Source organism: Alosa sapidissima, chromosome 11 (genome assembly GCF_018492685.1).
Source record: "Alosa sapidissima isolate fAloSap1 chromosome 11, fAloSap1.pri, whole genome shotgun sequence".
In the NCBI taxonomy this organism is placed as follows: domain Eukaryota; kingdom Metazoa; phylum Chordata; class Actinopteri; order Clupeiformes; family Clupeidae; genus Alosa; species Alosa sapidissima.
Genome location: NC_055967.1, coordinates 13627624 through 13643573, shown reverse-complemented (window position 1 = coordinate 13643573; position 15950 = coordinate 13627624). Strand labels below are relative to the sequence as shown.

Here is a 15950-nt window from a genome sequence, read left to right as displayed (position 1 = left end):
GATACAGTTTTGCCTATACATGCGTGAGACTGAGACGCCTGTTTATTTTGTTTTAAGTGCGTGCAGGGTGTGAGAGGGGAATCGATGTGCTTTGATTACAGCTTGGTAGTTGTAGTCTGTGAAATTAAAAAGCACGTGTGTGTGAAGTATCCAAACAATGACACCTTCATTTCATTATGCTTTTAGCAACACACCTTAAGCTACTGTGTAGTGGGTCCCATTTAGAAGTGGCTACTTCATTCGCGCTTTCCTTGACTCATGGAGCTGCGTGAATGTTATTACAACTTTTCGCCACGATATGGCAGTTTAAGTCCGCTTGATACTGTAAGTCGTAAGCCATTGGTTTCCAAAGGAGATTTTATTTGTGTCGCCAGCATAGCCTATTGACAATTTATGTTGTAAATAGGCCTACCTTATAATCCTACCTGTAGCTTAGGGAAGCTAACAGCTTTCTATTAGGATCTAGTTTGTTAGTTACAGTTTTGTCATAACTCCCTAATGCATTTTTGCATTTAGAATAGCCAGAAGAGCGTGTATATCTCAATCTGAAAATTAAACAATATCGGGTGCCTATGGACTAGGCTGGGTGAACCCAGCCTGATCTGCCCGCTATTTATTTTTTGATTTCTTAAAAGATTGAGCTTGGTCTGATGAAAGCCAGACTAGCCATGGACCTCAGTTACACAATGCAAGGGAACATGAATCAGCCTATATTTGCACGAACAATAACGGACAAAAGCTCTTCAACTTTGGCCCGTTAAAATGTGTATGAACAGTCTAGCGACGCATTTCATCAAGGCCCATTTGGACATGTCAGTTATTTGCACCACTGGTTAGATGTAAAACAGCATTTCGTTTCAGACTACTGTTACTTAATTTGTGCATTAACAATAACGTTTCAGACTACTGTTACTTAATTTGTGCATTGACAATAAAGTATTACATGAACTAAAGATGACTAAAATCTTATGTAGAAGAAGAAACATTCACAAAAAATCCATCCATCCAAAAATGACCTTTGTTTTTGATAGCTGTTGAAAACGGCATGGAACTGACAGAGATGTTTTTGTTTATAAATACATAAAAAATAAATAAATAAATAACATTATGCTGATACCTTTTGCTTTTCTCAAATACAATGTAGCCTACAGGTGTAAGTGACCTTTCATCAATCCAGTTGCAATGGATGAACTGTGATGAACTGCCCTACTTGTGATTGTTTGGAGATTTTAAAGGTTTTATAACAATGCTACATCTTCTTTGGCTATTCTACAATCTATTCACCTTTTCAGCACCAGTAGGCTACTTTCTGTGCAGCCGCACACACACACTCAGGCATGGCAAACAAGCATACACAAAAGTTTCAAGAGTGGGGGATGGAGTAAAATATGGAGACAAATTGAAGTGTGATTTATTTTCGCGGAATGGATGTACAGGACTGAGCGGCGGTCATATTTTGTACCGCTATGCGGTACATCTAGTTTGTTACCGTTTCGTCGTGACTTTTGCTGAGAAACAAATAGTTCGCAACACAGGCTGAACTTGAATGAAACATTCTTTAGAACACAGCTGATCAACCGTCTGCTTTCAGTTTTGAATGAAGTTCAAATGCAAGAAGTGACCGGACTACTTGCGGAGTGATGTGAAAAACTTAAATCAGCAGCACAAAAACCGTTGCCATTGACAGTGGTAATTATATGTTTGCAGCGGTAATTACAGTACATGAAAATATTTTACCGTAGAACGTTGGGAAATCCCATTCAAGTCAATGCCGCGTTCTACTAGCATTGTGAAGAGCAGTATAATAATAAGGAACAATTGGACCCTTTGCATTGGCAATCTATTTATTTGTGTGTTGTGTTCCTCCCATGTGAAATGATACTGTTAGGTGCCTCCACACTGAGGATGAATACTTCCTCAAGTCCATGAAGGAAGCCATTCATGAGATCCTCACGGATGTCAGTGATTCGTTCAGCCAAATGATTGACATGGCCCTCGCCAATGAAATTCAGGTGAGCATATGTCTAAGAACTGTTGGTGAGTGTTTCCGTATGTAAGTCGGTCACATGCAGAGACCGAGAGTAAAACAACCACTTAGTCTTTAGTTTACTGCAGTTTGACAACAGTATACAGGAAATGTGTTGTTAATGTAATCATCACACGTACGGTATACACATGCATGCCCAGACATGTGCACCCCTAGACAGACACAGGCAAATAGACACACTGACTCATGGGAACACACACCATCAGTAGCAATTAAAGCAGAGATTTAGATGTCTGAACTTTCCACTGAGCAAGTGCCCTTGGTTTGTGTTTATGTCAGATTCTGATCAGGCAGATGGAGGCGTCCGATAATGTTTACACCATTGGCAGTGCCATCAGCAACCTGCTGTCCCTCACACAGGACGGCCCGCAGCTCTGCAGCATCATCGCCAAGGTGAGCAAGTGTCCAACCCAAGTGTCATGCTTCGTCTGGGCACTATGATTTCAAAGACTCCTGGGAAATGTCCTGTTTACTTCCAGAAAAAAAAAATGAATCCAAACAGTTAAAAGAGATGCCAGATTTCACCTGTCCAAAAATGACTCAGAGATTTATTCTTAGCACAATGTGTGGTTTGCACATGATAAGTTTCCACCTTAAGACAGCCACACACCACACATGCACGTGCACACACACACACACACACACACACACACACACACACACACACACACACACACACACACACGCACACACATCTGCACTTGTGTTTACTTCAGCCTGTGCTGTCTAAGTGTCTTGCTTTGTCGCATTCCTAGACTAACACTCTCACTCTTGGCATCGGTCCTCTCCCCGCTGACGTTTTACTGCTCCCCCGCCCCCCTACCTGACCCCGGTTATAAATAGCCTTTCTCTTAGCTGCGTAGGAGATAAGCGAGACCCCAGCGCTGGGCTCTACGTCCCTCTGGCCATTAGCAGACCTGCGCGCAGCCAAGACCCGGCTTGATAAGACTCTTCCTGGGTATGCGATTATTCCCCCCCCCTCGTCCCTCTTCTTCCCTGAATGGAGCCGATCGATACTGTCCGGTCCCATTAGAGTGCGGTATTGATCACTGTGTGACGGGCATGCCTGTGCTCTGTCAGTGGCCGGCCTGCGGTCTCCACCATGACAGTCGGACACAGGAGTGCTGGGGCCTCCACAGCTGTGGACATCTGTTGACATCTGCATTTCATTTAGACGTGGAGCTTTACCTCTTTTTCCCTTCTCTCTCTCCCTCCCTCTCTCTCTCTCTCCCTCCCTCTCTCTCTCTCTCAGACTATTGACTCTACCTTGCTCTCTTGCTTTCACCATCTGTCTGTCTCTCAGTTTCAATCTCTCTCTGTCTAACTTTCCCCTTTCTCCCGCTGGGGATTGTGTAATCACATGTGTTTTAAATGGGGGAGCCCATACACATACTGAATCATAATGCAGGCTGTTGCAGAGGTATCGTCTGATCTCGTTCCCTTACCCATCCACATCCTTCACCCACACTGACTGCTTTTTAATGATGACGTTAAGAAATTAAATTATATGCAAAAGATTTGGAGCCATTTCCTTTTTAAATGAGTTCTCATGAAAATGGACTAGTAGCTTATGTGCTTATATTTCCTCTTAAATGGATATGTAATATTTCTCTGTGGGTTTAGTTATAATGTTTTCCTGAAACAAATCTGTAAGATGGAGGTTAGATCTGGGTCACACGGTTATGGCTAAACCCGACGTTTTCCGCACAGCCTTATAAGAGATAAAACTGTTGACAGGATGTTAGGGCAGTGGGATTGTGTTTGTCCTGCTGTGTCCAACTGGACTAAGTACAGGCAGAGGTCATGACGGTGAGCTCAACCAAGATACCTCCATTAATTAAATTACATGACACTGCCACAGAGGGTCTGCTCTGGTCCAACATGCATGATAAATAACAGGCTCGTCCATAAATATACCCAATCTGGACAGGTTGAAGTAATCCCACTGGTATAGTAGCTTTTCATTTGATTGATTTGTTGAGATACAGTTGAAGACTCTGGATATGCATCATTCAACCAAGGAAAGGAGGGATTTAGCATCAAACTAACCACAACAGTGGGACCCCAGATTACAGCTGACAGACAACAGTTTCATTATCATGCATGATTACAGAGCCTTACTTTTCCAACTGCTCTTCAGACACTTGGGATATTATACTACGTAGTATTTTTCAAATGACTACAATTAAAAACAGTGAGTGTAAATCAGTGAGTGTTCAATCTGCAGGCGACACTTTAAATAACTTGTTGTATTGAAGAGCTTAACAGATGACAAAGAAAATCTAAAACAATTTTACATACTTTAAATGAAAACCATGAAAGCCATCAAAAATATATATTTTTTCCGGGTTGAATATTGTCTCTTTTTAGGATAATTATCATAATAATCTGAAATACTTTTAGAAGTCTTTAATTGGAAGGTCACTTACTGTAGTTCGAGTATTGTAATGTGTAGTGTGTCTAAATACAGTACCTATGGAAATGTCATATCCAAAAAGTAAATCTAAGGAAACTTAGTTTCTCAGTCAAATAATGGATCTCTTGGTGACTCATAGTATTCTGTATTTAGCAGAGGCTGAGGGCGGGAGTGGCGTCAGTTTGCCACAACCTATTTACTCCAGTGAGACATTACAACACATTTCTAACACAGTTTCTTTCTTTCTCTTGTTCTTTCTTTCTTTATTAGCTTTCTTTAAGCACCTTCTCTATTTCTGTGTTTTGGTTGTTATTTTTACACATGGCACGTCAGTTTCAATATGCACTACGCACGCGATGCATTAGGCTAAGTCCTAAATCTGTCTTTTGTAGTTTCCTTTGTTTTGTCTGTTGGAACATCAAGAGATTGAGCAGTCCCACTCCACGCATCCATTTCATGTTTGTGCCGCCTGTTTGCTCTCGTCTGAATGGAATCCTCTCTGTGACCCTACTCAGGGGTGGGACACATTCCCTTCATTACCGCGCCGCGCCGATGTGCCTTGGTCCCTGCCACACTCACACACTGCTTTTGGAACACACACACTGGAACACAAGGAAGGAAATACGTCTATAACCCACACACACACACACACACACACACACACACACACACACACACATACACACATACACAGAAAGAGAGAGAGAGCGAGAGAGAGTGAGCATGAGAGAGGGAAGAATTCATTTTGAGCAGTGATTGAGCTGGTGTGTGAAGCTGAGTGACTGAGGCTGAGGATGTGGGTAGGAGGATGCTCTGGTATGTGGGGAGGAGGAGGAGGAGGAGGAGGAGGAGGAAGAGGGGGCTCAGATCCGTGTGTTTGCTGGTGGAGTGGGCCGAGTAGGCAGGCGGTCAGGTGGAGTGGCTCCAGATGAGCCACTCCAAAGGGGCAGTGCGTGGCCTTATCAGGAAAGAAAGCAGTGTCAGCCTGGATAATGGGTCTGATTGGGATAATGGCCATAGTTACCTGGTCTCATAGGTAATTTTTATCTCTATTTTGCGTGTGTAATTCACTCAGCAAATGTGGAGTGGAGGATCTTGGTAAACATTTTTTTTCCCACCGCAGTGTGTTTGTGTGATGTTTTCCCTCCAGTGATCACCGAATAAATCTCTGATGTGGGCAGGACTAATAATTGCATCTTTGAAAAAATCCAATAAATAGTTGCAAGAATTGGATTAGATTAGATTAGATTACACTAAATTAGACAGAAAAACAGAGACTACATCTGGTCATACATAAGGATGTGTGTGTTTGTGTATGTGTTTCAATGTGTGTGTGTGTGTGTGTGTGTGTGTGTGTGTGTGTGTGTGTGTGTGTGTGTGTGTGTGTGTGTGTGTGTGTGTTGGCAGGAGGGAGCAGTGGTGGTCCTTTTTAAGATCTGCAGACAGGACTGCTTCAGTAGCCTCTACGCTCAAGCGCTCCGGACAGTAGCCTCCATCTGCTGTGTGGAAGAAGGCATCAACCAGCTGGAGAAGGTGCAGTACAACACACACACACACACACACACACACACACACACATACACACACACACACACACACACACACACACACACACACACACAATACACAACACACACACACACACACAATACCTACAGGTCAGACTGCCATTGTTTGGGGCAGACGTCGGTGTTTACACGGCCGTGCTGCAGGTAAAGCCAGACGGCTGTGGTCCCCTCCCCTCTGTGGTCCTCTTCCACCAGTGGGGTTTATTTTCACAGCTGAGAACATGCTAACAGTGGGAAAGGGCCGGAATGTCAGGGTTTGAAAAATACGACTGGATTAGGGTACTGAAAGATCTCCTGGACAAAGAAAGATTGTTTTTCAGTCTCTCTCACACACAGACACAGACACAAACACACACACACACACACACACACACACACACACACACACACACACACACACACACACACACACACACACACACACACACACACACACACACACACTCACTCTATACACACAGACATATAGACAGACATTCTCTCTCTCTCTCTCTCTCTCTCTCTCTCTCTCTTTCTCTTTTACTCTCTCTCTCTCTCTCTCTGTCTGACTACTCTAAATCATACTGTTTTTGATTCAAGCTAGTTACAGTAATTGGATAATTACTGATGTGTGAAATGTTTAACAGAAGTCGGCCTTGTAAAGCGCAACACATTTTCCAGCATTCACACACAATGGAAAGCGCACCAAACACACACCTCCTAAGAAAGCAGCACACAGTACCCCGATGAGCTCTTCCCAGCTCACTAGTGGTTGTTGTTGCACAACAGCTGTGAGTGCAGGGAGAGGAGCAGCCAGGTGTAGCGCGTGAGAGCTGGATAATGATGGAGCCAGCGCGGAGACGGAGCCTCGGGAGCCTCTGTCACACAAACTTCTGAGCTGCAGTGAGCCGCGCGCTAAGCTTCAGTTACTTGTCACTGTCATCAGAAATGTCTTCCGCACTCCTCACAAATCCTATGGTTTCTATATGTTATCTATAAGGTGCTGTGTGGAGGTTTGACATGATGCCACTACCTCACCCAGCGTCATTTTTGCGGCATATCTGCCCAAGAATACGAAGGGTGATGCATTATAGCGTGGTATGCTATGCGCCATGCCAGCAACAACACAACCCGAGTTCATGTAAAACTGGACTCTGAGAAAGTTGAAGAGGATGTGCTGAAAGTTCACCTGAGTTCAGTGTATTTCCATAAGAAGAGAGGGGAGGGGGGGTGAGGTCCACACACTCACGTGCGTCACTACCGATCAACTCCATCTTTTGGGATGTGCCAGCGAGCTGACGTACAGAAAGGCACTGACGAATTGAATTCAGTGAGTATCCCAGACCTGTCCACATGAGCTCCATCTGACTGGTTTATTGAGACGCGATGCACGCAGACATTCACGAGTGGATATTATTTATCATTACAATCAGTACAATTCTATTCAGTAACACAACCATCATTACTATTATAAATAAACCTGGACAAGTATGATAATAAATGTGTCAATACAAATATCATAAAACAATAATTTAGGCTTACTTGATAATGTTTTTCTTTAACTTCAGCCATGATAGACATTATTTTCTTTTAAGAAAGTAAATACTGATAGTTCTTTACAGGTACAGTATTTAATAAATGAAATGATCGGTTTAATAGCATGGTTTTGCACAATTCTACAGTTTATTTGTGCAACTTTGTTGCATAACTAGGTTACTCTCACACAGTCCCATTGAACAACCAGGACATCTAGTTCCATGATGATGATGATGACATATCAAACCATGTTCCTGTGAAGTAGTTATTAAGAGAGCGAATTACATGGCTTTTCAAAAATGTCAGATATTGTATACTGTACTTGCTCAATGTTGTCATAAAAAATGTTTTGTTTTACAAATGTATACAATTCAAACATTTACCACAGATATTGCAGATCCGCACAGTGAATGTCTGTGATTAAAGAGCATGAGCCTGCAGTGATGAAAGAGCAGGAGCCTGCAGCTCATATTTTATGAAACATTGCCCCCATGTGGGCAGTACATGCCCTCTGCTGTATGTGACAAGAACCCATAGACCCGTAGTGTTCACACTTGCAGTTGCAGTTCATACCTGCGAATCACACACACACACACACGCACACACACACACACGCACGCACGCACGCACGCACGCACGCACGCACACACACGCACGCACGCACGCACACACACACACACACACACACACACACACTTGCCCACGTTTTGTTTTTCTTACTGTGATGTTCTACTGGTTTGGACTGAGAAGTGGCAGACTTAAATGGTTTTAGTAACCATTTGTAAGTGCCTCCTGCAGCAGTACTGCAGCAGGCTGCCATAAACTTGGCTTTTATTGGGCTGCTTCTGTCTCACTTAAATATATTACAAGACAATTAAACACACTGGAGGGCTGCCCATGGGGTGATGCTCAGCACTTTCAGCTGCCCCCAAAATATAAGCAAGACGCATCTTCTAAAAATAGAAAAAGGAATGGAGGGGTGCAAACACAGCTATATTGGTTGAATGAGACAAAGGGCCATCCTTTATTCTACATAAGTAGACTAGTCTTTGATGCTGTGCAATTCCACTTCCAATTAGTGAGAAGAATGACTCTGGTCTTCCACCAGGACACTCACATGACATTATTTACAGGGCAATCTCCCTGATTTGACAGATACAAGTTACTGATCATCCATTGTGTCTGTGTGTGTGTGTGTGTGTGTGTGTGTGCGTGTGTGTGTGTGTGTGTGAGCAGGTGGACGGGATCCTGTGCCTGGCAGACATCCTAACAGACGAGTCGTGTGCGGAGGCGGCGCGGGCAGAGGCGGCCGCCGTAGTGGCCCAGATCACCTCCCCCCACCACACCTCCACTCAGCACCTGGCCAGCTTCCTGGAGAGCATGCAGGACATCGTCACGGCTCTCATCAGTGAGTAGGGTGCTGACCAGCCAGTGGATGCATGCATGTGTGTATGGATGTTGGGGGAGGCTGGGAAATTGGTTGAATTCTTGATACATTTTTTTAAAGAGTCAACACACCAATCTGAGGATGTATTCCTGTATTTTTGCAAGTGACTGTATCCTTTCATTCATCTACATACATTACAAATACTGTATTTTATGGGCTTTAATACATGTGCATTGTATTAGAAATCCAATTTGTCAATATTCATCAGATTGTTTTATATGTGAATGTAGACTGAGTTTGTGGGCACTGTTGTGTGTTCCCTTGCTCACTGTTGTTTTATATATATGTGTGTGTGAGTGTGTGTGTGTGTGTGTGTGTGTGTGTGTGTGTGTGTGTGCACTGTGTTGATGCTCTAGTGTGTTTCCGTGTGTGTGTCCTCCAGAGCTGTGTGAGAGCGCCTCCTGTGGGGAAGTGTTCCTGCTGGCGTCCGCAGCGTTGGCCAACATCACCTTCTATGACAGCATGGCCTGTGAGATCCTCCTGCAGCTCAACGCCATCCACATCCTCCTGCAGGCTTGCTGCGACCGCCAGAGGGTGGACACACCTTACTCAAAAGACCAGGTTCACTCTCTCTGTCTCTTTCTCTCTCTCAATTCAATTCAATTCAATTCAATTCAGTTCAATTTAAAGGTGCTTTATTGGCATGACAAAAACTGGCATTAGCATTGCCAAAGCAATCATACAAAACATACATAGATGTATATAACATATCCATAGGGAATAGAGGATAGAAGAAGAAGGATGGAGGACAAAGAAAAAAAACAATACAATACATTCTCTTTGTCTCTTTGTCTGTCTCTCTCTCTCTCTCTCACTCTCTCTCTCTCTCTCTCTCTCTCACACACACACACACACACACACACACACACACTTAAATAAGGGTAACACAAAGCTTTGAGTCATTACATTTGAACCAAAACTGATTCAGTGCATTGAAAGCTTTTTAAGCTGCTGCTATGTAACATACCAACTTATTACCAACTTCAGATTGCAAAAATAATTCCATATAGTAATCTACAGCATTTGTGTGATTCAATTTGGCGATGATCTTGCTTACACAATGCAAGTCTTCATTCCTCTAATAAAAGTCCCTCTGGTATTTGTGTGTGAAGGTTGTGACCATACTGGCGAATCTGTCTGTGCTGGAGCAGTGTGCACCAGAGGTGTTGCAGGAGAAAGGTGTGTATTACTGTAGCAAGTCTCTGGAAACGTCAATCCACCACAATTTACTTTGGATTAAAACAAACCCTCCCTATGTTATAGTCCAATTCAAATTTGTCAGACCATATCTTTTGTTTTTCCTGCTGGTTTTAATGCATATTTTCTCCACAATTCCCATTAGCAAACTGCAAAAAGCACCGAAAACCACCAATATGTTACTCCCTGACCTAGACCAAACACTACAAGTAATAATACACTATTATGGATTGCAATATACATTTCAGTACAACATGTTTACTTCTCTATTAGTTTCTTGCATTCATGAACTTTACATTGCACATAGTTGCTCTCAGACCAGCTTGTCCCCTCATTCCTAATTCCTCTGAATGAGTTCATGTAGTTACCAGTGATTTATCTGAGTCATCTGGCTCTCACAGCTGTCTCAGCCATCACACATACATACATACATACACTTCTCCCCCACAGACACCACACACTCTTCCTTTCAGCAATCACCTGCTTCTTTCTGCTCATTCTCATGTTTACAAGAAAACCAAATAGAGGAAGCAGTCTGCCATTCTACTTTTCACCACTAGATGGCAATAAGAAGCTGTTTAGCGTCACACAATTTCAATGATTTGTTTGAAAAGTTTACTGACTCGAGTATTACAAAAAGCACCTAACCCCTCACTGCTCCCCGAGCGCCGCTGTTGTTGCAGGCAGCTCACTGCGCCGGGATTAGTGTGTGCTTCACCTCACTGTGTGCTGAGTGTGTTTCATTAATTCACGGATTGGGATAAATGCAGAGACCAAATTTCCCTCACGGGAGCAAAAAAGTATATATATTATATATATATATTATATATATATATATATATATACTTATATATCATTATTATAGACATATTGGGTAATAGTAGTAGAAACCACACACCAACACGCCAATGTGTGTGTGTGATTACTTGTGAATGGTGTGTGTTATATGTGTGTGTGATTAGTGAATTCTGTGTGTTATGTGTGTGTGATTAGTGAAATATGTGTGTGATGTGTGTGTGTGATTAGTGAATGGTGTGTGTGATATGTATGTGTGATTAGTGAATGCAGTGTGTGATGTTTGTGTGTGTCCATGCTGTTGCAGATTAGTGAATGGTGTGTGTGTGATTAGTGAATGGTGTGTGTGATATGTGTGTGTGATTAGTGAATGCAGTGTGTGATGTGTGTGTGTGTCCATGCTGTTGCAGATTAGTGAATGGTGTGTGTGTGATTAGTGAATGCAGTGTGTGATGTGTGTGTGTGTCCATGCTGTTGCAGGGATCGAGCGTCTGCTGCTGCTGTTGGGGGAGAAGCCCACGTCGTCCAGCCCGTCCGAGGGGGCAGCGTGTGAGCGCGTGCAGCAGAAGGCCGCCGTCACACTGGCCCGACTCAGCAGAGACCCTGAGGTGGCTCAGACGGCCATCCAGCTACAGGGTAGGATTGACAAGCACACACACACACACACACACACATACACACACACACATATACACATCTGCACATACCCACTCAAAACTGCATTCTTATCATACCACATCGGCTTATCACATGAAAGTCAAGGGTGAATCAAGCCTCTGATTGGTGCCGACTTATGCCAAGCAGACACTGTATGATTTTGACCCAACTTTGAATCAGACAGATTTTGAATCTGGTCTTTGCAAATTGTTGTGTAAGCCTAGTTAGTGCACACACACATCAACATAGAAATCAGTGATTCAGATCCAGTCCAGTCCAGTTGGATATCTGGTATGTCAGAAAGACACCCATGCAAGGAAGAACTGATAACCCTCAGGGAGGGACGATGTTATGAACCATGGCCCACTTCCAAAACTTAGTTTGAACCTTGGTCTTTAAATGAGACTTTGAAAGAGAGGGCATTCACTTAAACTAGTATAGAGATCTCAAAGTGGAATGATGAAGGAAGGTAATTTGTGCAGAGCTTCAAAAACAAATCAAAGAATTTTTCAATTCAATTTCAAGATGAAGAGGACGCTAACTCCCACTGAGAAATGACCTTGAGATGATAAGTGCAAGTATTACCGTCTTCAAACCAGTGTCTTTGTCATGATGAAGTTTCCAAACTTGACTGGGTGGTGGGGGGGAACTCAAACAAGTTGACCTTGGCAAATGACATACTCTGGCTCTCGAAGATGAAATAAAAACGTATTGACTTTTGGAGTCCTTAAAAGTGCAGGCACCGTTTTGGACCTGAAATGGCTAGATGAAGTCCCCTTATCTCCTACTGTACTTGCATAGTCCAGTCCAGTTGTAAAGTAGGAACTTGCACACTTATTGAAGTCACAGTCCGGTAGGGTGTCAGTTCAACGTATACCTGCCCATAGGATCATGGAAATGGTTGTGGAGCTTGGCTATCGGCCTTTTTTAAAGTGAGCCATTAACCCACCTTTGTAGTAAATGAGTTATGAAATATAGTTGGATTTAGTGCCATTTTAGCAGATGGTACCTTTCTGACAGCAAAGGTGAATGACGGTGTTTTCATTGAATCAGTACTGTATGCGCTCATGAGAAACAGCAAACCCTTAAGATAGCAAGGGGAGGATAAGCATGCCCATGCCAGATGACCAGCCAGCGGGTACCAGCAATCTCATCACTCCTGATGACAGTCCTACATGAGGAGGAAAGGTTGCACGCAATTACTGCTGATATGCCTCTGCTCAGGGCTGAGAGGGCTGACAGGGCCTACCACAACATCCCTCCTTGCACAAGCATGTTTGTGTCAAGGCCACAGTGTTCCTTTGTGTCTCTGCAACTTTTGTCATTACAAACACACACTACCACCCTTACAGCCTTAGCCAGTCACACAAGAGAAGTCAAGATACCGCACAGATGTTAAGGTATGCCCTACAGTATTGTCTGTGGTTAGGTAGAAATAGGTTAAGCTCTACAATTTAGATAGTGTGACCCCGCCCACCTAGTATCTCTGATTATTTTCATTTTATTGAGATATTACATTACAGTAGTTGAAATTGACAGTAGCTGTGATAAACGGTAGTAGCATTGTCTGCAAACATAAAAAAGTCTGAAGAATGTGTACATTTATGTACACCAAAGGTAGGCCTAAATCCATTGTTTCCTGACTGCCCTGATCAATGTGATTGGTTAGGCCAATGATTTCAAAGTTAACTCTGGTTAAGTCTGGTTAAACCAAGCTACAATTTAGATGGCACCAGCTAAATTTCAGTGGTCTGGTATTATGTTGTCATTATACTAATATTGTCACAGCATATTCAAGTAAGAGAAGAAATAACCTCTCCATTATAAGGAATAGAACTGTTGGGATGAACCGATCAAATTTTACTTGTGATCTGAGGCCATTTCTGGATCTGAGAGATGTGGAAATTGACGCAAATGTCACAAAAAGGGACTCTTCTGAAAGACATGGAATTTTGTGTATGTACTTTAACAGATAGTCACGAGACAATGATCCTATCTGAGATTTGCATTTAAAAAGGGGGAATAGCAAACTCTGCTCTGTCATTGCAACCAATGACTGTAGACTCTTTGCTTGGAGAGCAATCATGAGATTGTGCAAGCCTCTTCATTTCCTCTCTGTCATACTTGAGAGTCAAGGCTAACCATGCAGCTCATTAGTAACCTTTTAACACAACACTCAATACAATACTCACTGAATACAACATTACAAATATGTTCTCTGTATCTACAGTACTGTAGATGTGAATAATACTGTAGATTTTTAAAGATAAAGTTATTAAGATATTTAAAGTTAAGTATCATGTTTCAGAATTGTATCATGTAAATAAATACAAATGAAGTTACTATTTCTCTTCTCTCTTTTCCATGTCTGTCCACAGCCGTCCCTCGTCTCATTGAGTTGTGCCGTTCTCCAGCTGAGAGGAACAACAGTGACTCAGTGCTGGTAGCCTGCCTGGTAGGTCATCAGTGTCCATCCGCTTTTCCACTTGCTGCTGGGCCGTCCAGTTCCCCCCTCTGTTAGTTCTCTTTTATAATAACTAGCCTTTGATTCACCCGTGTCCCCCTGTGGATAGAAGCCCCCCAGAGTGCATGAGATGGACCCTAATCTCATTAATTAGGCTATACGTCCTCAGGATAAGGCTTCAACTGGCCATTTGTCCATCACAGTCCCTGCATAAATGATAGCATATGCCCTGAAATTCAAAGCATTTAAATATGCACACTTTATACATATTCTATATGTTGCACTCTTCACAAGGGTAGACTTTTGGGTGTTTGATATGGAGATACCTACTGTGTACCATAATATTAACTGTGGCTTTGATTAATCAGTTTCAGAGGCTTTGATAGATATGAAAAGAAAGTTTTGCGAGGGAGCTGGTGGTTCATCCTGTATTGTGGAACCAGACAGCGCTCGGGGAGCAGTGAGGGGTTAGGTGCCTTGCTCAAGGGCACTTCAGCCGTGCCTACTGGTCGGGGTTCGAACCGGCAACCCTCCGGTTACAGGTCTGAAGTGCTAACCAGTAGGCCACGGCTGCCCGCCCAAATTTTTCATTTATTCATTCTACCAGTCATTATTGTGCACGAGTTGTAATATCTATCAGGTCTAACATATTTTAAATTGAATGATTTATTAATAGAATGTAGACTTTATCCTCCTCAATTGCATGTAGTCATTATCAAATATCTGACACCAGATGTGTTCTCACTTCAACAATGTCCACAGAGCAACGTTCTATCATTCATAAGTATTAAAATGCATTTAAGAAGCTTTGTGTCCTTCATGTGTTGAAGATGCATTTAACCACTTTCACTAATCTGTCTGTTGCACCTTTAAATGTACAGAACATGAAGTGTCTAAATGAGCGGTAAGGGCGTGTGCCGGTGTTCAACGCTTTGAGTCTGTGTTCCCAGGCTGCACTGAGGCGTTTAGCAGCTGGTTGTCCCGACAGTATCGAGCCATCTGACCACCAGCAGCTCATCAAGCCCAGACTGGTGGACTCCTTCCTACTCTGCTCCAACATGGAGGAAAGCTTTGTGTGAGAGGCCACTTCAATGGACTTCACATTCCCCCTAGTGTCTGCTATCAGTGTATTGGGTCTTTGATCAAAAAGAAATGTGCTACTAAAACAAGTGTTATGATAATGTAATATAACCATACTTTTACATGTGGTATAAGCTGTTCATTTGTCATTTTTATTTAAAAAAAAAGATTATTATAAACATGGCATGCACAGAATAAAGCAATATTTGATGAAGCATTGTAATCTCTGGAATGCCAGTGTCTTTGTGTTTGAATCGGCTTTGATCCTCTTCTATACAAATGACCCACACAAGAGTCTGCCACAGAAAGGGGGTCACCGACGGTGTTGACTGCACACATGTTCAAGCACATATCTAATCTCTAGAGGAAGGGCCTGCAGCTTCAACAGAAGAAAACAACTCAAAGTCATTCAACACTTACAGACAGACACACGCTGAGCATTTTAACCCTAAAAGCATTTCAGAGGTGTTACTAATCAAATCATTGTAATCATTTTGGCATTAGTAACCTTGGTAACGAAGTCACATGAAGAATCTCATGCCACAGTGCAACTGTGCATCTCTGTGTAAGGGACATTTCTTTCCTTTTTATTATTTATTATTATTTTATTTATTATGCACAAAGAGGATGAACAAAGCTTTTGTCTGAGGCAGAGTAAACTTGTACTATTCACTATTGCCTTGCAGATGATGTGAACAGCTAGGGTATAAATAGGTTTAATTGAGATGGTGCTATTTCAGATATCTGATGCTCAAATCACCTTT

At 42.7% G+C, this 15950-nt stretch overlaps 1 protein-coding gene across 3 annotated transcripts in view; it reads left to right on the top strand.

Moving 5' to 3' along the window:
* The window catches only part of LOC121724611 (protein inscuteable homolog), a 42369-nt gene extending 26771 nt beyond the window's left edge, over positions 1-15598 (top strand). For 2 of the 3 annotated variants that reach the window (XM_042111295.1, XM_042111296.1), the window contains exons 5-13: positions 1889-2012; positions 2327-2440; positions 5871-5996; positions 8783-8954; positions 9376-9554; positions 10106-10172; positions 11466-11621; positions 14021-14097; positions 15057-15598. In XM_042111295.1, coding sequence (XP_041967229.1) covers positions 1889-2012; positions 2327-2440; positions 5871-5996; positions 8783-8954; positions 9376-9554; positions 10106-10172; positions 11466-11621; positions 14021-14097; positions 15057-15185 — 1144 coding nt within the window. In that variant the 3' untranslated portion in view covers positions 15186-15598. The remainder of the gene's footprint in view (positions 1-1888; positions 2013-2326; positions 2441-5870; positions 5997-8782; positions 8955-9375; positions 9555-10105; positions 10173-11465; positions 11622-14020; positions 14098-15056) is intronic. The other variant, XM_042111293.1, reaches the window with a different exon arrangement.
* Positions 15599-15950: the final 352 nt, after the last annotated feature.